Genomic DNA, 25,374 nt, shown 5'->3' with positions numbered 1-25,374 from the left:
TAGTACTCTCAGGCCTTGCTTCAGGCCCTGTAGCCTGGGAGGTAAGGTCAGGTCAGAGTTCCCCAGCATTGCTCTGTCTCAGGAAGCTGCTGAGCTTCCTCAGCAGTAATGTCCTTCCTGCTCCTGAGCAAGACTGTCTTCTGTCCTCCTGGAGCCCTTGTTTATGTAGCTCCAGCTTGGCCCTTACTGCCACTGCTGTGGAGCTTTGCTCTCAGCCCTCTCAGGGGTGTGTTTTACCCTTAAAGGGCCAGTGCAGGGCAGATGCCCTGTCACACATACTTATGAGAATGTGTTATGTGACTATGTCAAAAACTTTACTAAAATTAAGACATAATAAATACCCCATATATTAAGACATATAATATATACTGCTTCTCCTCATCATTTAATCTTGCCAGAAAATGAAAATAGCTTGTTTTGGTATAATTTGTTATTAATAAATCCATGTTGGCTCTTTCTCATGACCTTATTATCCTTCAGAAGCTTACAAACTGATGGAACTAATTATTCAAAAATATATCTATATTAGGGTTACCGGTCTCTAATTCCTCTCTTCCTCTTTGTTCCTTCTCTTAAATATAAGTACTAAATTTGCCTTTCTTCATATCTCTGGGACAAGTCTAGGATAGTGATGGGCAACCTAAGCTAGTGAATGGACCACATGAGTAGCCCCCCTTTCATCTCAGTGGACCACAAGATTGTTGTAACCAAGATGATTTCTCAAGATAGGGTAGTTTTGCTAACTGTGCTTCTGTACCTAGAATTTGCAAGGCATGACTATTGAACCTTAGCAGTGCAATGACTGGATGCAGAGGGAGTACACAGGTCTCACAGTCAATATTGTGTGCAATTAGCATGAGCCTCACTTCACGTGCTCTTGTTTCATGTGCATATCACTTGAGCAATACAGGTAGAAAAAAACTATGCAGATGGAAACCACTGGAATCTGGCAATCCTATATATAGGCAAATGTTAAACAAAATATCTTGCGGGCTGAACATAGAACCCCAATGGGCGGCTCTTAGGTTGCCCACCACTGATTTAGGAGTTCCTGAAATAATTACTAACGATTCTGGGATTTCTTGTGCTAGTTCAGGGGTGGACAGTAAGCCAGACATCATTCATCAGGGTTAGCCCCTGGCAAGCCACTGATGCTTTATTAACCTGCACCTCTTCAGGTAAAACTTCTTGAAATTCCCGTTGACCATGGATTACCATTCCTGGACGATGGTAGGAAATGGTGTCTCAGTCTGCACCGTTTCCCGCAGCACCTATTGGCCAGGAATGGTGATCTGCAGCAAATATGAATGTTAAGTAGCCATACCTGTGGAGGCGCAAGTAAATAAAATGCCAGCAGTCCACCAGGCATTAACCCTATTGAACCACGTCTAGCCCATGGGCTGATTATTGCCCATCACTGAGCTAGTTCCTTAAGTACCCCAAGACAAAATGTCCTCAGGCCTTGACAACTTAAATATATCTAACTTATCTTAACCTGTTCTTTTCCTATTTTCACTTGTGTATCTTCCCCCATGTTTCTTAATACAACTGTGTCACCGCTTACCGTTTTAGTAAACATTGACGCAAAGCAGGAATTAAACACTTCAAACTTCTTGAGGTCGTCAATTTTAGCTCTCCTTTCCTGCAAAGTAAAAGACGCACACTTTCCTTCATCATTCAATAGTTTTAATAGAAATCCTCCATTTGGTGGTGTATTTCAACACACAGCTTTTGTCTAGAAATGTGATCAGAATATATAAGTGAGTCTTGACAGAATGGGCCAGTGCATACTTATCTCTGTGGTCGCTTCTGATGATCAAGGAGGAAATCATTGGTGATCAAGGCCTAGAACCTCAAATCTACTTATGTGCTTAGCTCCCACTTATTTAAGAATAGATCATCTAAATATCTTTGAGGATTTGGCCCAAGTTTTTATTAGTCTATGGGTCAGAATTAGCCACTATTGTTCACATTGCATAGCACCTTACTCAGCAAGTTTTCCCAATTATAAAAACAGAACTACTCATGTAGGCAGATGAGTCAGGTTTGGAGAGTTAGGCCCTTTGGCATCTTTCACCTTTCATTTTATAAATTCTAGACTTAGCACCATCACCAGATACCATAAAACCTCAAAAACTGTGGTTAAAACCTGTTCTCAAAAAATTAAGGGTCAAATCCTTGGAAGTGCTTAGGACCTGCTGTGGGATTTATCCCTCCAATAGAGTTTCCACAGAGAGAATGATTCGAGAGTGCCCAAATATGCAGTCTATTAAGATAGGTACATAGAAACATAACATTGAATTATATTCTAATAAATCTATGTTTTACTGAACATTCCCAAAAACTGCTTTAACTATAATTATTTAACCGAATTAATCTAGGAATTTGTACAGATGTTCAGATGCTATAAAATTAATCTCTCCAAATCTGAAACTATATCAAAATATCTTCATGATATTATCAAATGTAAGTCTACAACTTTCTTTGTCATTTAAATGAGCTAATAAAAATGAAGTTCCTGGGGATTTTTCTTACTCCCTTGATTAAGTCCCTTTTGAAGGTTAACTTCCCTTTCTTCCTTAGTAAATGCATAAAAGGTGCTATATTAAAATGACATATGACTCAACATATAACTGCTATTCAGATGAGGTGGTTACTAATGCTTTATTGCTTAACTGAGACCATTTTTGTACAGCCGCTTTCCGAGTTACGAACAAGTTACAGCCCAACACATGGTCCGTAACTCCAACTGTTCATAACTCAGACCCATTGGGTTACATGCGACCGCGCTGTTCGTAAGCGTGGGTCGCATTCATAACTCGGGGACCACCTTCATTACCACTCCATGGGAGCTTTGGTCGTAAGTGTGAACGGTCGTAACTCGGCCATTCGCAACTCGGGGAGCGACTGTACTTTACTCTAACTACTCAGCTGGAAACTGTTTAATCCCAGAAAGAAACTAAAAACATTGCAGTTTTATAAAGAATGACAGCCCCCAACTTTAAACTGTGTTTTCTGTTATATTAGTCACTGCTTCCCTTTATATCAATGTCACAGAAAGAGATGGAGTGGAATTCAAGTCAAGCATTAAATCTTCTTATGACTTTAACCTTCAGAAATGTGTGACATGTAATGGTTAGAGCATTAGCCTGACAGTGCTATATTTTCCATATCTGCAATATACATTGCCTGTATGTACCTGGCAGCATTGCCTTTGACTTCATTTTTAAAATCCTTGCAATAATATATTAGAGAAGAAAATTAAGATAGTCCTGTTACAACCAATGGAGGATTTAGGCATAGGAAGTATGATCCATGTCTATGACCTCAGCTTTCAAAATCACATGAGGTCATATTCTTAGATTTCATTTGCAAAGAAGTATTTCTGACCTTTGTGTTTGTGAAGAAGAGCCCGATTATTCCTCCTGCAGCAACTTCTGCCAGGGAGCGCATACAGCTCAGAATAACTGGAAAGATTTGAACACCTCCATTAATCCCACCAGTTGCCTGCCAGTAACACAATATGGTCATTATATAGTGAGGGTAATTCTTCCCATTGTCGTTCTACAATGCTGCCTCCTCCTTGTCTGCCAGTGGTAAGTAATTATATTATGACCCCCATTATCACATTATCATATTAATTCTCTTAACAACCCTGTAAGACAGGGAAGTGCTACCAGCCCCATTTCACAAATGGGGAACTGAGGCACGAAGATTAAGCAACTTAATTTGGAAGCATGCAGCAGAGCAAGGATCTGAACCATGGTCTGCAAAAGCCAAGAGCAGCTCCCTAATCTCTGACCTATCATTCATTACATGGATGGATGCTCAGTCTATGTGGGTGGATGCTCAGTCTTGTTTCTCTGGGACCCAGATGGTGTGAAGATAGGAAGCTATGGTTCAGGGAGATGGGGGATGTTGTGCTTCCAAAAAATAAGAGGCAGAGCCCTTTCAAAAACAGCAAACAGCTCTTATGTGCTGTAGACTAAGCAGGGGTGCAACTGGAGGAGTTTGAGGTGAGGTCTATTTACAACATTACATTGCCTTAACACCAGCCTGGTTAAAATTGCTTTCAGCTGTACTGCAAGGTCTCTCTGCTACTGCCTATTGTGTTACTACTAATCATTACAAATAAGGTTTATGTTTATACAGGAGGTTAGGCTAGATAATCATAATGATCCCTTCTGGCCTTGGAATCTATGAAGCAAGGTACCACGCTGGTATTTATGGACATATTCAATTGTGATCTATTGATGGTTAGGGGATTACATAGCTAAGTGATAAAATACTGAGTAAAGCCCCTGTCTTTGATAAAGATTTTGTCTGCTTTGTTTTTCACTTAGGATTACCGAGTGAATATTTTTCTCCGTCAGAACTGGAATGATCCACGCCTTGCATATAGCGAATATCCAGATGACTCTTTGGATTTAGATCCATCCATGCTGGATTCTATTTGGAAACCTGATTTGTTCTTTGCCAATGAAAAGGGTGCCAACTTTCATGAAGTAACAACAGATAACAAGTTGTTACGAATTTTCAAAAATGGAAATGTTCTTTATTCTATCAGGTGAGTCTCCTTCAAAGGAATCTTTTTTGAGTACTTTTAACAGGCAAAGACACTCGAAACCAAAAATCTCCAAGTGCTATTTATGCAATTAAATTGTGCAGTGAAGAAAATGTGAGTTTTGAGTGCTGAACTAGTATTGTAATAGCACCTACAGGCATCAAAAGAGAACAGGGCCCCATTAAACTGGGCACTTTCCTTACACATAGTAAGAGATCATCTCTCACTGAAGAGCTTATGATCAAAATAGACAAGACAAGACATAAAGAAAATAAAGTATCATCCCCATGTTACAGGTGACAAACTGAACCACAGAGATATGAAGTGGGCAAACAGGAAGTTTTTGGCAGGTCGGGGACAAAACAGATGTCCTCAGCATTAGTATTTGGGCAGGGTTATAAATGGGTTCAGGTTCTAGCCTTCATTCTAAATATTTCCCATGATCACAAATGTTCAGGAAACCAGAGCTGATATTTTCTTCATAGTCCTATTCCCCCTCCAAACATGTCCTCCCACAATACATTCCAACAGCTAGCCCTGCCTTGCACCCCACACATCTCCCCTTCCAGTTCCCTTCACCCCCATCCTCAGAAGAACCAGAGTCACAGGAGTCTTTCCAGTTTCCTGCTGGGATTCAGTGCTCTCTCTTTGGGGCATACAGGAACACTAGGGGATAGCTCCTCTTTGCAACCTACCAGCTAGCGGTGAAAACACCAGATTTAATGTATATGTCCAGTGTTACCTCTATATCACTTAAATGTGGAAAGTAGGGACTTTTTAATGCATCCATATACATACACAGTACTCAAAGAGCTGCTCACATATCGGGGCTGGGAGGCATGATGGTGACAGAAGTATTCGCTTTTTTACATTTTGTGAAACTTTTGAATTATACTACCTAGAATGTAACAAAACAAATATTGACAAAATCAAATTACTCTGATGATTACTGCATTGCTTCTCTTCCTCTCTTTCCCATTTCTGCTCTGGCATTACGATAGCAGCCAATTTCTCATAAACACCTAAGTACAGAACCTCAAAAGGTAATTAGGCACCTAACATTGATTTCAGTCCTTAACATTAGAGGTTATTGCCTTGTACCATTTGAAAGTTAGGCTTCAAGCTTTCATAAGGTATATGTAATTGGTTTTAGCTCTAACACTCCTCATTACTTGTAGAAACTGAGATGGGGGAGATACTAGTAATCAAAAAGGTGTGATTTCAGTGTCCCATGTGCTATTCCACAAATTAGGACTAGAAGTCAATAAAAAAGCATTGCAGGAATGGGTCTGATTTTCCTTTTCATTACAGTCTAGTCTTCATCAGTCACCTCTTTACACAGTTACCAATGTCCTAAAAAAATCAATCTACTTGAGAGATTTGTTTCTTAAACAGAGCTCTTACCATTACCATGTTAAACACCAATTCAATATTACAGCGAGAGCCAAAATTCGGATCAACTGTACTTTAATTCATTTTTCAACATTCCCTTCTGTTTTATGACAGTACATTTCAGAGCAAAATGTGCTAATTTTCATTTGATGTTTCACTTTTCATGCTTTTTGGGTATTGCATTCTACTCTGATTGCTTTGGCTCTGATAAAGAGAGGAGACTGCATATAAAGTGACATTAAAAGACTGGACAATTGCTGCACTGATGAACTACTGGGTGAAGAGTGCTCAGGAAGTCTCCTTCCTTCCAACACTACAAAGCAGCAGTTTGCCTTTACTGGGAGGTGGGAGCCCTGGTGAATTTTTCCAGCAGTTGTTCTATGTCTCCGGTGATCTATATAGGGCAGTCTGTGAAAATAGGGCTCCCATGTGATTCTGTTGCATTCATTCAGCCATTGACAGCTGACTGTAAGGGATTACAAAGAACTCCCAATTTAGAGCATATGTAATGATTCTCTGATTCATCCTTCCATGCACTGGCAATATGGTTCTTGGAGACTATTCAGACACTATCATTCTTGGTCATCCTACTTTCCTCTCCTGTCTGCATACAACACAGATTGGCAAGGACAAGAGTTGGATTTAAGGTCCAAATACAAGTCCATTGAAATCTCTGGAAGTTTTGCTAATGACATCTACAGGATTTGGTCTGTCCCCTCTGGATCAGGTTGAATGGGATAGTCTGAGTGCATATTGAAAAGAATGTGACACATTAATGTACTAAAGGTAAAATCTCAATATTCATTGTGCTAAGAGCAGACTCCAATTATTTCATCCCGTCCTTATGCTGCCAAGATAATTCCAGTGATTACTCAACCATAGTTTAATTGCCAAAATATTGCATCATGAATAACGGATCCGATTCATGACAAAGACTCAAAATTGTATTCTGAAAGTGCAGTTGAGTATTCATCTGAATCGGAATTAATTTTGCATTTGATGATTCTAATTCAGATGGTAATTCTGAAATAGTAAATACACTTTAAAAAACAACAAAAGGTCCTGTAGCACCTTCAAAACTAAAAAAAAAAAAAAAAAAAATAGAGATAATATCACTAGCTGAAAAAGTAGTCATTCAAAAGAGAATGCTGAAAACCCTTTAAGTTCTGAGTTTTCCTTTCCTCAACCAAACATAATTGCAAGTGACTAATATATGCAGACCAGAAGTGAATGATGAATGCAGTCACATGCATATGTTGATGACCATGAAAGAGACACATTTCAATTTAAACTTTATTTTAAATTAGAATTTACATTTAGACTAGTACTTCAACACAGTGAAGACTAGGAATGAGATCAGTCAACCCCCATAATGGGGACCTGTAAGGACAGTTGTGTTTTCCCCTTCCTTGGGGGTTCCCTGTCTACAGAGGATCCCCAAGTGTTGTAAAGCAGGCATAGCTGGTGCTATGCATACAGAGCATCAGCAGTGGGAAGAGGCATGCACAGAAAATTTGGTGCACTAATGATCATGGGCAATGGAAAAATCCCTAATAGCCTCCTACTCTAACTTGCTTTTGAGGCCAAAATGGATTAACTCCAGGGTTCTGGGGAAAGGGCACAAATGCTGGAAAGCCTTCTGCCAGCTGACCTGTTGAATTAGACAGCAAGATGTATATCTCAATGGTATCACTACCATTGTTGTCAGATAATGCTGCCAGTATCCACCTGCCATAAAGCTTGTAGAATTCATACCTATATTTGCCCTCCAACAGACATTTCCATGGGAGATCATTTTGTGACCATATACTTGCTATATTTGTTTACCTTTTATGATTTGTATCAGTCACTGCTGATCTTTATTTTGGCATCTTTCTCTGATCAGTCACAATGATTCTTTATTCAACCACAGATGTGGTTGTAAAACAGGATAGTCACTGAGGAAGTTAATTTGCATCACTTTCTCTCTGCAAGGTTTTTTTCTAGGTACTGCTAGGGTACAGAGCCTAAATAAATAATGTAAGGCTAAAAGTGAAAGTGTATAATTAAAAACAAAAGTGATTTGTGATGGATAATAAAACCTTTTTAGCTTGCCATTTCTGCAGAAAATTGTATGCAGGTCTTTTAATAGTCCAAACATTCAAGTCACATCACAGGGACTTTTGTGTGGAAAAGTAATCCAGGAACCAGGCCCATTGTCTATTTTTCCAGGTTTGATCCATACTTTAAATATAGCTATGGCAGACAGTAAAAAAATCCACAACCCTCATCACCATTGCTATGCTAAACTACCTCCCAGGGTAGATGTAATTAGGTCAGTGGGAAAATGTGTCCATCCATCTAACTAACATTGATCAGGGTTAAAGTAGAGTTCCTTCAGCTATGAAAACCCTTATGTTGCTATAATCTTTGTCTGTATTCCAAGCTTAGCTATATTGCTATAGAGCCCCCAGTATTGACATTGACTCATGCTGGTGTAATTATCATGCATCTGATATAAGAGAGTTTATTAATATACTTTGTTTAAGGGTCAAGAAGAAATCCTATTAGAAATCCTCTTAATAGACACTGTTGCATTTTCTGTTAGCTGAATGTTCCTACAGACTGAATGAAACCATACTTTGATCCAAATGAAGTTTTAAAAATGTTGATTACATTTAGAATAGTGATAGAAATGTAGCCGTGTTAGTCTGGGGTAGTTGAAGCAAAATGCAGGACAATGTAGCACTTTAAAGACTAACAAGATGGTTTATTAGATGATGAGCTTTCGTGGGCCAGACCCACTTCCTCAGATCACATTTAGTACTAATTCAAGGGTCTATAATAATAAACTTTAATTTAGCAATTACATCTAATGAGCAGAATACCACAGAGCTCTCTTACAATCAACATAATAAAACAGCTCTATTACTGTCCACTTAATAAAAAAGCACCATTATTTCTGTATTTACATATTATAAGCAACTGCCACTTGATTACTTATACTATCACTACTCAGACGATCAACCAGAATACTTTATACTCACATTTAGACCATTGAATTTAAAATTTCTACATTAGCGTCTTTTTATATCAATTTCTAGCAGATAAATAAATTAGTCTTGCATCATAAAAAGCTGTGGAATAGTATCCCAAAGGAAAATGCTAACAATTAGATTGGATAAAGTAAGATTTATAGTATTATGGGAGAACGGGGGAGGGAGGGAGAAATCCTGCATTAGCAAGAAAGGCCTACATTTGCAAATAAGCCTTTGCATTTTCTTCTTTAGGCCCCCAAACCAGCAGAGCATTTAAGCATATATTTAACTTAAAGCATGTGCTTAAATTCTATTGAACTGAAGTCATTGGAATTTAACCACAGGAAGTCAAGCCTGATTCCCATGTACACTATGAATTACATGACATGGCCTTTTTAATACTGCCAGAGTGGTGTAAAGGAGATATACTGCAAATAAGAAGCAGGCTCACTGACTTCCATGGAACTTAAATACATACTTAAGCCCTTTGCTGAACTGGGCTTCATATGATATAGCTGAATTGTACCTTATACCATTGCCCCATGCAGAAGGTAGTTTGGAACAGCATCAAATTACTGGGAATAGCAGGTCTAGTTTGCCTCCAGAGTTCCCTAACTCACCATGCTCATAAAATGCTGCACTTGCTCTCTTCTATGTTTGACTAACTCTATTACCCAATGTGAGGTTGAGGAGTGGAATGAAACTCAACCTTTTTGAGCCCCTTTTGGGATGACTTGTGTCTCAAGAGATGCTATTAGGAGACAGACTCTCTGCATATTCTTACCTGACTCCTGAACAGAAGGTGCATACAGAAGAAAGAGTCCTCATAGGCTGCCAAGTTTCACATGCTGTAAATAAATTATTAACTTTCACAGTAAGCCAAAAATCAAGCTAATGCTATTTCAAAACAAGCCAATCCCTATAAGAACCCCCAACACTCTATGCAACTATAGTCTCCTAGTTTGTAGTTTGGGTTCTGATGAGCCCGCTGTGTACACCCTGAACTCTTTCCCCCCTCGTCTCTGCTTGTTGGGAACCAAAGAAGAAGTAGAAGTAGTCAATTTTTTATCCACACTATATCATTTTTATCAGTAAGCTGTTAAAGAAATTAGTTATATCTGCACACACACAAAAACTGAAAGGCCAGTAAAATATCTCCATGATATGAATTCACAATAGGAACTATGAAAGAAAGCCTATTTTCTTTCTCTGGGCATATCTGGCAAGTATCACACTAAAGATCAATTATGGTCATATTATAATATTTTAAAATAAGTTTAGTGCCTATAGAAGTACAACATGGTATACTAGAAATATTATAGCTAGCACAAAATGCAAGTGGCTTGTGCCATTTAAAAATCACAGGGGTTTTTTTAATTGTGATACCTGAAATAATACCTTTAACATGTTCATGTTTGGAATTCAACTGTATTGCCCTTTAGGATACAAATGGTTATATTTGGCTATGTCTACACTGTAGAGCTTTTCCGGGATACCAGAGGTATCCGTCGCATCCAAGGAATTTCAGAAAAGCAGATGCCTTTTTTTGGCATTGCTGTAAACCTCGATCTACGAGGACGAAGGGATGTTCCAAAAGAGGCTTGTTTTCTGACATTTCACTCCATGTAGATGGTCCAGATGTCGGAAAAGCCTCTTTTGGAAGAAAAGCGGAAAAAGATACATAAATTGCGGTTCGCAATTTGCATATCTGTTTCCAACTTTTCCCTGCAGTGTAGACATAGCCTTTCTCTGCCAGCATGAGTTGCACCTGGCTTCTGTAGGGGAGAGTGTCTTTGTAAACTGTGTGCCGAGGATTTGAAATATTGTAATCTTATCTTTCTTCTTTAATAGTAATTTTTAAAATATCAGGGCATGTTTGTGGAATATCCACTGAGTTAGAGAATATGGCTGTAATAAATAATATTATACAATAAATAGGTTTTGACTCTCAATTTATCATCACCTCACAAAGCAGGAGAGTCATAAAAGTTCAGGTTTTTTAATAGTTGTTTGTGTGAGTATATCTTACAAATATATTAAGTTATTTTCCATTACTAGTAGCCACTGTGTGCTAACACTTTTGTTCTGTGATCCTTTTGTTCTGTATTACGAGGTATATTTTTAATAATGGTTTTGTATTCTTTCAGACTGACTTTAATACTGTCCTGTCCAATGGATCTCAAAAATTTCCCAATGGATGTGCAAACATGTATAATGCAGCTGGAAAGTTGTAAGTGTGAACAAAGTATTCTTTTATAAATAACAGTATAAAGATGACAATATATGGTGGGAAAGAAAAGGTGACAATATAAATAATTCTGTCTTTTCCAAAATAAGCATGTTTTGTTAGTATTCTGTACAGTTATGGCCTTACCATAAAATATGCAGCACTGTTTGACCCTACTTCCTCCCCCCAAAAACCCTACAGAGTCTGCCATCCTTACACTGGATTATTTAGAACATCAGGACAGAAATAGAACAGATGCCTAACTTGATGGATATATTTTTACAGAGTTTCAGAACTTAGTGTACATTAACGGGTTGAAAGAGGCGTCATTAATTATTTTTAATTGGAGCAAGGAGGGGCATTGAGAACAGCGAATAAGCATCCGTGGGAGGAGATTTGACATCACTGAACCCATAGAATTATTTGCAGTATGATTTTAAGCAGGCTTTTAAAAACAAATTGCAAGGTGATTCTGAAAATTAGTCCCACCTTTCATTACAGTGGGTGGATGGTAACATTGTCCAGTGGGCTCTGAACATCAGATTAATGGCTGGGTATAACTGGAATTTTCCTGACCCTCCCTCCTCAAAAAAATGGAGTGGCAACCTTAGTTGCTTGTTCCAAAGGTCAAGGCACTTTAGGTCATACTGCACAATCAGTGTTTAAACAGATCTTTTTATTGAACACAATAGGAAATATTTTTAATAACCAATGCCATGATGTGACTATCATTAAGACTATGTCTAAACTACATCCCTCTTTCAAAGGAGGAATGTATATTAGACAGATCAAAATTGCAAATGAAGCTGGGATTTGAATTTCCCGCTCTTCATTTGCATAACAGTGGCTGCGCGTTTTCAAAAACAGGGATTTCGAAAGTGAAACCGCTATCTAAACATGGTTCTTTCGGGGGAAAAAAAAACCTTTTTCAAAAGATCCTGTACTCCTCCAAAAATGAGTACAGGATCTTTCGAAAAAGGGGGGGTTTTCCCCGAAAGAACCGCGTCAAGACAGCAATTTCACTTTCAAAAGCTCCATTTTTGAAAGAATGTGCGGCTTCCATTATGCAAACGAAGCATGGGAAATTCAAATCCCGGCTTCATTTGCAATTTCAATCTGTCTAATTTATATTCCTCTTTCGACAGAGGGATGAAGTTTAGACATGTCCTAAGTGTAACTACAAGCAACCGTTACCACGAAGCACAAACATATGCCAGATACATATGTTGTGTATAATAATGTTTTCACAAAGGAAACAAAAATCACCTTTGACTAAACAAAGAGAAGATATAACATAAACCTCTTTTTGCATTTAGAAAGTTATGAGTTTTAATATGCAATCTGGAATCATTTTAACTTAGAAACATTTCATAAAATCTTTTCTATATTTGTCCTCTCTTTTTAGCATAGTAAGCAGAGATAATACAGCATCTGAACAATCTTGTGCAATAGAAACTGCTTTGTTTTGTAAAAATCTTGCAGGAGCTCACAGATTCTCACAAACTGCACCCTAGGGAAGCAACACAACACTTATTAGCTGAATAGCGTTATAGATGTTCTAATTTCCAGCAGAACATTTTTCACTGAAGCCTTTACTTTAATCATCCATTTCAGTGAAAGTAAATTCCCTATTGCGCAATCACATGGTACACAGAAATGATATTCACACAGGTAAAGAGTGGTGCAAAAATACTAAGGATTTTTCTGTTGTGAATTCAATTTTCCAGTCTCATTAGTAAATGCTGTACAAACTTATTCAAAAAGGGATAGGGTGTCAGAGCTATTATTTGGTTGCACAAAGAAGTCAGGGGACATACCCCTCATGTTCCTTCCACCTTGCTCCCCTGTTTTGCTCTACTCGGATTGTGACTCCAGATGTAGACAGAAGAGTGGGAGCCATTGCCCCATGTGTCCCCAATGCAATCAAGTGAGCTCAGAAGAGAAGTTTGAGGTAGGGAGAAAGTCCTGGCTCCATCCATCTGTCTGACAGTCCGAGCAGCTGGCTGGGATTTCAGGAAGTAAACTGTTCCATGAAAAGGTATGAAGTAACTTACTCCCGACCAAGAGCAAGGGAGGAGCAGAAGAGGTATTGCCATAATTCATTCTCTGATAAGCTTCAGCAGTGGTACAGTTATGTGCTGCTGTCTTTTAGTTAAGACAGATTTCCCAGTTACTCTTTAAGTCAAAGCATTTTAAACCATACTTTCACCACCATTCCATAGAAAATCAAACCAGTAGCATATAAATGAATTAGCATGGATTGTGGAGGTCCTCATTCCACATATCATATCCCAGCTATCTAAGAAAAAATATGGCCCAGTTTGTCTATGGCTTGAATTTAACCACCCTCTTTATCAACACTATTCCTTTGCTCTTTTCCTCTAATGAAGGAATTTTAATGGGTTTACTAGACGGCCTCTTTCTAAACCCAAAATATACAGAAGAACTTGAGTTTTCTATAAATATCTCATGAGGAGAGAAGCTAGAATGATAGAGATTATTTTCTTATAAAAGTAACCAGAAATTTTTGGACAATTATTTTTTCGTTCACTTATTCTTTCCTCCATCAGATGTTAGCCTACAAACCTTACTCATTTGGGTAGTGCTGATGCTTGAGTAGTCCCTTTTAAGTCAATGATAATACTTCCATGAGGGTTATTCACCTGAGCAAAGGTTTCAGGGCTCACTGTCATTTACAAGAACAACTTGTAACATGTACAATTTGTTCCTTAGTGGTATGGCTTTTTGATACAAATGAGCATGTTGTGAAATAATGCTATGCTTTGTAGCAGCATCTCAAATACTGTTTCTGTTATTTCCCCTGTATGGAAAGCTCTAAGTGCAGCACTTGTTTACAACTTTTCTCCTAAGATCATTCCTTGGTGACATGCTCACCCCTCAGTAGCCCATCAGACAGGTTGACTATACAGAGTGTAGTCAACCTGTGGAACTCCTTGCCAGAGGAGGTGGTGAAGGCTAGGACTATAACAGAGTTTAAAGAGAAGCTAGATAATTTCATGGAGGTTAGGTCCATAAAAGGCTATTAGTCAGGGGATAGAAATAGTGTCCCTAACCTCTGTTTGTCAGAGGCTGGAGAAGGATGGCAGGAGACAAATCGCTTGATCATTGTCTTCGGTCCACCCTCTCTGGGGCACCTGGTGCTGGCCACTGTCGGCAGACAGGTTATTGGGCTAGATGGACCTTTGGTCTGATCCAGTACGGCTGTTCTTATTCCCAAGGTCTTCCAACCCCTTGCATCACCAGCTATGGTATGGGGACAGTGACATACATTATTTATAGTAGTAGGCAGCATATAACTTTTTATTGAAAATATGTTTTCCAATTCTTAAGGATGGGGTTTACCAGATTCTTACTGAAAAATAGTTTTCTTTATCCTTACTAACTAAAATGAACTTTAGTGTCTCCCTCATCTTAAAGGAAGACCAAATTTATTTAAATGATAAGCTTGATACAGGAATTACTGGGTGAGATATTACAGACAGCTTGTGCTGTGTAGATCAGACTAGATGAGATCCCTTCTGACCTCAACATTTATCAATCTATTGTGGGAGGGTATCCCCACTCCTGGGTCCCAGTACCCTCTGCAGTCCTTCATCAGGCAGTCTCCATACTGCATTACTAGACCTTGGCAGGGTTTAGGCTCTGATCCCTCAGCTGCAAATGACATTGGGGCCAGTGCCCCAGGTTCAGGCTGTGCAGGTGAAATAGCCCTTTCCAGCTCTCAGCTGGGTTTTCAGGCTTCCCAGAAAAGGTAGGCCCAAACCTCCTGTTTGGAGCTCCTCACCCCTACTTCGCTATCTCTGGCGTTGTTGTTGTTGTTGTTGTTACTTTTCTTAGTCTGCTCTGGTCTCCTCTCACTCCTCTTCCACTCTCACTTTCTCTCTCTCTACCCCTTCAAGGAGGGCTTCCTTTTAAAAGGTTCCATGGTGAAATCAGCTGGCCCTGATTAATTAACAGCAGCCCTATCTCCTTTGCTCCTGATTGACCAGGGCTCTTGCTGCCTTAGAGCTGCCTTTCTCTCTCTTAGGCTGTCTAAACTACATCCCTGTTTTGACAGAGGAATGTAAATTAGACACTTTGAAATTGCAAATGAAGCGGGGATTTAAATATCCCGTCCTTCATTTGCATACTTGTATCATGCAATTTTTCAAAAAAGCACCATGACGCAATTATGCAAATTAAGAGTGGGATATTTAAATCCCCACTTCATTTGCAATTTCAAAGTGTCTAATTTACATCCCTCTGTCAAAAGAGGGATGTAGTTTAGACACAGCCTTAGTTGTAGTCCTCCAGTCTGACCCTGTCACACTATATATTAGAAAGGAGGAAAACAAATGAGAGCTATAACATGAAAAGGGCAGTGGTCATGCTAGCTTGAGAATCTTTGATAATTTTATTTCTATTCTATTTAATACATAGAATAATGAATGCTAGCTAGAAATGGTACCTCTCATCAGCACAATATTTTCCCCTTAATAAAGCCTCTTGTGTCTCTCTTCCCTGTTAAATTTATCTTTGATTGTACTTCACTGCATTCCATTGATTCATGGATTAATGTTTTGAGGAGGGAAAAAATATCTTGCTTAGATTGTTTTATGAATTTCTGTGAAACATAGTATTCCTAGAACCTTAAACTATAAATTAAAGAAGCTACTGGCTCAGGAAAAGAACAGGCCTGTAAACAAGGGAGAAATTGACCATGAAACACAAATATATATAAGGAAATATGAAACTATCTTTGCTATCAGCTTCTTATTTTAATTAATATATCCCTTAATGTTTAAGTTACCTTTTTCCCTTTTATAGCTCCTTAATTACTCAATCTTTATAGGAAATGAAGATTAATTCAAGCTACCATCTATAATTTTATGGGAAGATCCTTCCACCCAGATGTGCATTCAGAGAGCTCTCCCCACTTCTGCATTGACAAGTTCAGATGCTTGAGTAGCATAATTTCTTTTTTTCCCTGTAGCCCTAGAGAGAATGTCAGACAGATGGAGAAGACAGTTTGTGCAGAGTGGTCAGGTCAAAGGCAGACCTGGGCTGGAATGTAACAGGCATATTGTTTCTCTGCCACCAGCCATTTAGAGCTGATAATCCATTCTGAGACTGCATTGTCTTTCTAATTATACTGAATGCAGCCATGCCCAGAGGGCCATCATGGGGGCCACAGTAGCTATGGAGGCACAGGACTCAATGTGTCTATATTGTGCTGTGGAGAAACCATCTCCCCTATCTTTCCCAGATATAACAATGGTGAGGAACTCCATCTCTATGAGAGAGATTTACTCCCCATCTTTTGTGTGTTTTACAATGAGGGGCAGAGATCTAACCTTTTGTGTTTTAGTCACAACAAGAATTTGTGCATACATGTATATACTAGTGTATAGAGGCAACAGGACTGCAGGGAGGAGAATGCTCATAAGACCAGTGCAGAAAGGTCTCCCAAAAGGAAAAAAAGGGTATTGCCAGGTGTTACCCATGGAGGCTCTTTCACATTAACACTACACAGCTGATGTTTTGAAGGCATGTGATGGGTGTGCTAGATTATTGGCATGTGGGGACTGAGCTAGGAAGCACCATATGCTCTTCTAACCACATATTCATGTGGGATTTTGCTGGAAACTATGCACTGTTAGGATACGTCTATACTGTAGCCTTCTCGCGGAAAAGCATATGCAAATGAAGCGTGGCGTGGAATATTGCCATGCTTCATTTGCTTAAGTAATGAGCAGCCATTTTTGCGCAAGAGGCTTTTGCGCAAAAACGAGCCGTATAGATGGCTCCTTTTTGCACAGAAAACCCTCTTGCGCAAAAAGGAGCTGTGTAGATAGCTCCTTTTTGCACAAAAGCCTCTTGTGTGAAAATGGCCCCTAATTAATTATGCAAATTAAGTGTGACAATATGTTAATGCATGCTTCATTTGTATAGGCTTTTGTGCAAGAGGGATGCAACTTAGACATAATTAGACAGAATTCATACCAATGATATGCTCTCCTGAAGATAGTTTTTCAAATTGCCCACCCAGCCAGAAAAAAAAGACGATCTTAGAAGCTTCAAAAGAATTAGGAATATACTAAGTAAAGGATGTGGAGGGGGATTTTCCTGGGGGAAGAGAATTAAACTCAAAATTCATGCCTGCATCAGCTGCCATTTTTGAAAAAAAAATGCATACAACAGAGGATAAAGATGCAATGTATTTTTGGCCAGATAGCAAAGTGAGATAATGCTGGTGGGATAAGCATTAATGTCTGTGCCACATTCTGGAGAAGGTAAACCAAGTTTAATAGCATAGTACCTGGAGAAATGTTGCTGGCAGGTATGACATTGCATCTGAAGAGCAATGCTGAAGAAGTGGCTCACTGCAGTGCCACGAGGATTTGAAATTACTTTCCTTCAGATGCTCAGGCTCAGATGCCTAAGTTGTGTCAACTGTCTTAGCCACTAGTCTGTGAATCTTCAGGAACTTCTCAAGGTCCCTTCTAGAGCTAGGTAAAAATTGCTTTTCTCACTTGTCACATATTCTTGAGATTTCAGGGTTTTGGTTTTAACTACTTTGGATTAAACATGAGACCTCTCCAGAAGAGCCAACAGCCCAGTGGTTAGTACATTCACTGGGACACTACATAATTCAAATGAATATACACTTAGCAGGCGTGTGTGTGTGTGTGTGTGTGTGTGTGTGTGTGTGTGTGTGTGTAAATAAAAAAACTCCAAAATGACAGTTACAATGAGGACAAATCATGGGTACAAAAAGAAACCAGCCAAACCCAACTCACTCCAGACTCTCTCCTGAAAAGTAGGTCAGTTTGGTGTCCTCATATGATCTCCTTTCATTTTTTTCTCTGCCATTGTCAGCAATCAATGAGTGCACAAATTGTGTGAGCTAGATCTTCACATGAGTTGTTCTGTGCATAAGAGAAGGCTGAACAGCAGCTCTGACACAGAGCATAAAACCCACTGGGTTAACAATTACCAGATTTGCAAAGAAAATATGCTGTGAATGTCTGACCTTCCTTATCAATGAAGATGCCGAATCCTGTGGTGCATGAAAATGTCAAAGGACCAGTTGTTCATAAGTTTGACTGCACAGCAGTGGGACTTGCAGATCTGAAAGCGTCAGTTCCCAGCTGTGCATAATAAAGGAGCAGAATGTTAAAATGTGTTCTATTGTCTCCTCCGATCTAAAGCAGGCTTCCTGGTGGCAGCCTTTATCTGTGTTTCCCTTGTAGGTTACCTCTGACATATCAAGTACCATGAAATATCTCCCATTGTGTATCTGTATATGTGAAGGGAACTCTAGCATTTCAAAGGTACAGCAATTCACTCCTGGAGACAATTTTCTGGAAAATGCAATACTGCTAAAGGGTATTCTGAAAAATATTCCTTAATATAGTACTCTCCTAACCTATGAGCCACCGTGCTGACATGCTATTTCCTGAATTTGCTAAAAGAAGATACATCTTAATGCAAGTGTTGTGTAAGAGGAAGGCTGTTGCGCTGTTGCAATGGAAAAGAACCCTTCTTTAGAGGCTGCATCCCTTTCCCCCCATTTCTTCCCCATCACATTTCCCACAAATGCTAGACAATAATTAGCTATCTGCTACCTCAGTTGCATGAACCTCTATGAAAATTTTTAAAAAAGAAAAATGCCATCATCAAGAAAACATCAGAGCACACCATCCTTTACCCTTCTTTTAACTGGTATGTAAACTATGCTTTCCTTCACTAGGTTACATTAATTTCCCAGAGCATCTGAAAAATTAATCCTGTCAATTTGACCAACCATTTTCTAGAGCTGGATACACACATGCCATGTAAATACAAAGAGTTAACAGGAAGATTTCACATATCACCACCCTTTCTGCTAAAATCGGGGTTCATCTTTCCCATCTCATCACCTTATCCTCGTTGGAGGCAAACTGCTTCTCTGAGTTCAACTCAGCAACTGAATCACACCGAAGGCTGGTTCCAAAATATTTATTACTTCCAGGCTCGTAAATTGCAAATCCTTTGGAAGAGCAAAAAAGTACCTGAAAATCCCCATTCACAAAGCCTTGTTCCTCACTATGCAAGCTGCAGCTGCAAAATTCTTAAGATATCAAAAAATTCCCCATCTTTTGTACTGTCTGGCACTACTGTGACATCATGCACCTGGGCAAAAATTATCATTGACATAGTAAAAGTCCCCCCCCTTAATCCATGTAATTAAGACTGGTACCCTGATATTATAGACTGCCCACAATACAGTCAGACTCTAATATCCTCACCTTCCTTTCCACCAATAAATGCACTTGTAATCTCTCTCTCAGCTCTTCCTTGTTCGTAACAATGCCTTACACAGAAACAGAACAGATATTGCTATGTAATTCAGATAGCAAGTAGCCACCTCACTTTCCTTAGATCCTCTTGTTTCCTGAAACTCTCCTATTTCTGAAGCTGAGTACATCAAAATCTGCTCCACAGAAACAAAGTCTGCTATACCTGGGCGTAGCCTGCCAGTTCCTCACTGGTGACTGGGATTCCTAAAAAAATAATTATTCCTTTCCCAGTTTCTTGTTTCCTCTCTCCATCTCTGCCTGTCTTCCTCATATTACCAGTGCTCATGTCCCTATCTGTGTCATCCTGACTCTTAATGGATCCCACTGTGATTTCTTCCTGGTCCTATATCAGTAAAGAATAAGGTCAGTCCTTCCCCCATAAATAAAGATGCTGCCATGCTAACTGGGGCCTTTGTCAATCTTTGCAGGACTGCTTGGAATCCTCAGAGAGCTGGCTCCAGGAAGTGTCCATGCAAAACTAGTAATACCTCTTCTCCTATTGTGCTATGCCTGTGGGTACTACCTAAAACAGGTCCATTTTTTTGACACGTTGTATCATGTCAGAAAATGAAATAACAAGAACTCCTCTTGTTACCAACAGTCCACAACTCAGACCCCTCCAACACATTATACACAATCTACAACCCATCTTGGAAAATGATCCCTCACTCTCAGAGGCCTTATGAGAAAAGCCTATTCTTGTTTACAGACAGCCCCCTAACCTGAAACGTATTCTTTCTGATAATCATGCCACACAACCACATCATAAACCTCCAGGAACCCAGCCCTGCAACCACAAAAGATGCCAACTCTTCCCACATATCTACACTGGTGAATTCATCACTGGAGCAAACAACATAAGCCACAAAATAAAAGGGTCATTTGACCAGTAATTTGATCTATGCCATCAAATGCCAGCAGTCCCCCACTGCTATATATATTGGACATACTGGACATTCTCTGTGGGAAAGAATCAATGGACACAAATTGGATATACATAAAGGGAATATACAGAAGCCTTTTGGTGAGGATTTCAGCTTGCCTAATCACAGTCTGCAAGTAACTGTTTTATCACAAACCAGCTTGTGATGGGATGACACCACACCGCACTCAAGCCCAAGGAGTCCACCTGGCCCAGGTGGCTGAGGGGGCCTCACTCTCGCAGCCCTGCGGAGCATGCTCAGGCTGCAGGCCGGGGATAAATACCCAGACAAGCAGGCAGACAGGAAAGGAGGTGGCTGAAGAGGCAGGGGCTCAGAAAGGAGTTCCGAAACAGCCCAAACCGCCACCTAAACCCAGTCTGCTATTGCTGCTACCTTAGGAGTCTGACCAGCCCCCTCCCCCCCCCCCCCCCCAGGAGTATCGCTCACTGTCCAAGCCACTCCAGGAGCAGCTGAGGAGTAACCTGCAGAGGGCCCAACCCGGCAAGGGGAGAGGTAGGAGACAGCCCAGGGCGGAGGAAGGACCTTCGGGAGGTCGGCGTGTTCCAGTAGGCATCCCTGCCAACCAGGCAGTGAAAACCTTCACTGCCATCAGGGCCCTGGGCTGGGACCCGGTGGAGTGGGAGGGCCTGGTTACCCCTACCTGTCACTATTTTTCAGTTGATCACTCCTCCATAAATATGTCTTTATTGAAATGAGCATACAAAGCATATTATAAGGATTCCTTCTGTGTTATCCCACCAGATGTGGCTTCTGTTTATTTACTTAAGACAAACATTGGCCTCAATCCTGAAAACACATACAAATGAGTCATGTTAATTATATGACTAGCCCTGTTGAACTCAACCCAGTGATATCTATTCAGAGTCTTCAGATACTTAAATGTTTACAGAATGAGGGACTATGTTGTTAAAATAGATAAAAACAATTGTAGTTTCTGTATATTGAGACAACCTAGGGTTTTATTTAATACACCACTCCCAGTCCTATAATATTGGAATTCCTAAACCAAGCACACAGCAGTGTGACAATTTATGACATTTTAATGGCAACTACTGTGTGCTTGGTTTAGGAATTCCAATATTATAGGACTGGGAGTATACCACAAATTAAAAAGAATATAATTCCTTGCAAATTATCTCACATCCAGTTCAGACAGTCTAGCTGCCATCATTATCCTCTATTTTCTTTTTCATTTCAGCAACTCTTACCAAAATGCACCAAGGCTCAAGAATATGTTTCTTGCAGAGGTATCAAGGAGAACTCAGCTCAGCTGTCCCCTACATTATGATTCCTTCTACAAGAAATTCTGAGACAAAGTTGTTTAGGTGTTTTTAGCTCCCTAATGTTCAAAATGCTGTTGGACAGTCCTGTTTCTGGGAGATTGGATGTTTTTTCTTGCATAAATGACTTATTTCTTACAATAGGACTGCAAAATTTCTGCTTCATCACCACAAATGATACTAGATCCTCCTGCCAAGTGGGAATTTATGAAAGAAATAAAATAAAATAAAACAGAAAAGTCCAGTTATGTCACAGTTCAAGACACCTGCACCTGTATTCCCTCTCTATAGTTTACCAAAGTCACTCCTTCTCAGGCTTCTGGCTCACCAATCATCACCTCTCTTGAATGGGGCCACAGGTCTCCCTGATGACCAGCGTATGTCCATGATGCACAGTTCTAGGCTGCTCTGTAAATTCACCAGCAAGTCCAACTGTCTGCCAGCCTGTTTGCTTTTTCTTTTCAAAGACTATAAACAGCATAATTGCCCACAGTTATAAATTATCAGCATTCCTTTTGTCTACAGTGCCAAGTGAAAGGTAAAACTTTTGTCATTTAGACATGTTAGAAAACATAGACACTGCCTAAAAGACAAAAGTTTTGTCAATGACAAGTGCTGGTATAAATAATGCTTTCCCTGCAGGAAGACTTTAACACTCCTTGTTGGGCATGGAAATTTTCTGTTGACAGAACAGCTCTCTTCTGCCAACAAATAGTAGCTATACTGTGCTCCTTTTAGTGGCATGGTTGTAGTGGCATAGCCATGTTGCAAAAAGCTGCATAGTGTAAACATAGCCTCAACATTAAACACAATCAAAACTTACATGCATGTTAGTAAGTTTACCAAAGATCATTCCAATTAGAAAAAGGACTCTGCTAGGTATAAGTACTTCAAACTACAGCAGATCATTTTTCTGTGGTCACCAGTTAATGGCAATTAGTTCAGAACAGTCACATTCAAGAATCTGAGAGTCACTCCTTTCTACGGTTTTGGCCTCTGATCTTGGCCTCATATAACAAGTGGGCTGCAGACAAAAAATTCCTTCTTGAAGACAAACTTTCTAATCTTTCATAATCAGGATGGTACAACTGCATTTTAGGACAGTGAATCCCTAATATATTTCAACTTAATTCAGTAAGGTTTGTCCAATACATAGCAGGAAAAATTGTCATATCTGTCATAATTTATTTTTTATTTTAACAAGTAGAAAATAGGCTGTCAGCAATACAAGGACATCTACCAAAGTGTACTTGGCTCACTGACCAAAATTCAAAACCAAGTCTTGATTAATCTATGAGACAGAAATCACTTTCTTATCACCCCTGTGACATGTGTTACACCCTTTTAGCCTGAACTCAGAAGGCCAAATTTAGAGGTGCTAAGTAAAAGGGTATAAATTACATGTTAGTAAGGGATCTAGTCTAGATAAGTGTTAAAATTAAAGCAATGACCTTGGAAGTCATTGTTTATTCCATAATTTTATATTCCTTTAGATTTTTAGACTCAGCTCTTCATTTGGTCTTTTGCACTTTGATTATCATAATGTAGATCTATAAAACTATATTTGTAATATTGGACAAGCCAAAGCTATATTTATTTTTATATTTAAACAGAATAAACTATGTTAAACTATGATATGTGTACTTAGTATAAATGGTTAATACTTTAAACATACTGTATCATATAAAAATAGGTGGCCAAGGTACATAGTAATTAAAAACATACATTATAAATGAATGAATCTGATTTAGTGAAATACATTTTGACGTAGCAGTTGTTTCTTGTCAGTTCAATGACTTTTACTCTGGGAATATTTCTCCTGGCTATAATGTACATGCTTCAAATGATAATCTGTTTATACACAGAGCTGCTTTCTGTCTGAATGCGTGCAAAGTTTTAGAGGAGCTATAGTTTTGGGCTTTCATAGTTTTGCACAATCCTTGATGGATTTTCAAGATGGTTATATTACAGAATAATCCTGTGCAGTAAAACAAGACAGAAAAATAAGCGTATGACCACATAAATGCAATGTAACAATAAAATGAATTATCGCACACAAGATCTAATCTTAAGTATAGGTAGGTAACATGTCTGCTGCAAATTGAACATTTTGTGGTCTCGCTTTCAACACAGTCCTCCAATCCCTCAAAGATAAACGTTAATGAGATCATTGTGATACTGGGGGCATGTCTACGCTAGGAAATTATTTTGAAATAACTTATTTCAAAATAATAACTCCTGAAATAACTACCTCAAAATTAGTCTGAGGCAGGTTCCCTTAATGAGGATGAGCTATCTTGACTTAGAGCCCCTGGGAGCACCGTGGAGTAATTACTTTGAATGTCTCTGGGGAGTAGTTATTTCGAAATAGCAACAATGGAATGTCCACACTACCACTATTTCAAAACAACTATTTTGAAATAAGGTTTATTCCCCATGGAAAGCAGGAGTTATGATGTCAAAATAACTAGCCCCTTATTTCAAAATCATTGGCCTGGTAGCATGGATGCTCTGCTTGTTATTTCAAAATAAGGGAAGTTATTTTGAAATAATTCCTTAGTGTAGACCAAGGCAGAGTGTTTGTGGACAATTTGTGTACAGTACTCATTTTTTGAGGCGTACAGGATCTGCCGAAAAAGCTCCCCGCTGTCGGCAGAACCGCAGCTAGACTTTACTTTCACTTTCAAAAGGGCACTTGTTCGGCACAGCACCCGAATGTGAGTATGCAAATGAAGCCCGGGATATTTAAATCTTGAGCTCATTTGCACTTTCAAAGAGCTTGATTTGCATCCCTCTGTCAGCAGAGGGGTGCAGTCTAGACATAGCCTAAGAGTAGCCTATTACTTTCAGTTGCTAGCTCAGATTTTCAGCATCTTATAACTGAGCAGTGTTTAGATATATAGACTTAGACTAGTAATAATTAGGTTACTGAATGGTGAAATAGGACGAAGTCCATAGATTTCAGAATATCTCAGTGTTTGGAGAAGAAGAAAGAGAAATTTGAACATATATTTGGTAAAAAATAGTTTTAAAATAGCTTTCCAGTTGTCGATGTGAACAGTTCTTGGTGTGAACAACCTCTTTCTTGTATCTGATTTAGTCAACATTATAAAAAATCTAAAAATCTTTTAAAAGTGAAGATGGGCTAAGCCACATAATTCAGATGCAAGAATGGATTTCTAAGACCCAACGTCCCTAGTGGGTTTAGTCCACTAGGAATTACTTGTGAAATTTGGTTGCATGTTCCAAAGGCTATTCTTAAATTAACATTGATTTTCGGTGGGAAGGAGGGAGTTTGTAAGCAGAGTTTAAAACTATGAGAACTCCATCAGCTCCTTAGATTTTTAGAAGGAAATTTAGAGAATATTCAGCATTGTGCAGGAGAGGTATTTTGTAGGATTCTGTTCTCTGGATGGAATTCCCAGCAGGAATTCCCTTTAGCAGTCCCTGGGGCATCCTGGAGCAGTAACTTTGCTGCCCTCACACAGGGTACAACATTCTCCTAGATGCTCATCCAGCCACTTCTGGAACATGGGAGTGGAGAGAGGGAGAACTGATAGGAACATGTCCTCACACACACTTTGTACCTCCACAATTACTTTCAGAAA

General features: G+C 39.3%; 1 protein-coding gene across 2 annotated transcripts in view; it reads left to right on the top strand.

Moving 5' to 3' along the window:
- GLRA3 (glycine receptor alpha 3) overlaps positions 1–25,374 on the top strand; it is a 141,105-nt gene that overhangs the window by 91,172 nt on the left and 24,559 nt on the right. For both annotated transcript variants that reach the window (XM_075930226.1, XM_075930225.1), the window contains 2 exons: positions 4,344–4,567; positions 11,121–11,203. In XM_075930226.1, the coding sequence (XP_075786341.1) occupies positions 4,344–4,567; positions 11,121–11,203 (307 nt within the window). The remainder of the gene's footprint in view (positions 1–4,343; positions 4,568–11,120; positions 11,204–25,374) is intronic.

This window comes from Pelodiscus sinensis, chromosome 5 (assembly GCF_049634645.1).
Source record: "Pelodiscus sinensis isolate JC-2024 chromosome 5, ASM4963464v1, whole genome shotgun sequence".
Taxonomy (NCBI): Eukaryota; Metazoa; Chordata; order Testudines; family Trionychidae; genus Pelodiscus; species Pelodiscus sinensis.
This window is presented reverse-complemented; position numbering and strand designations above follow the sequence as displayed.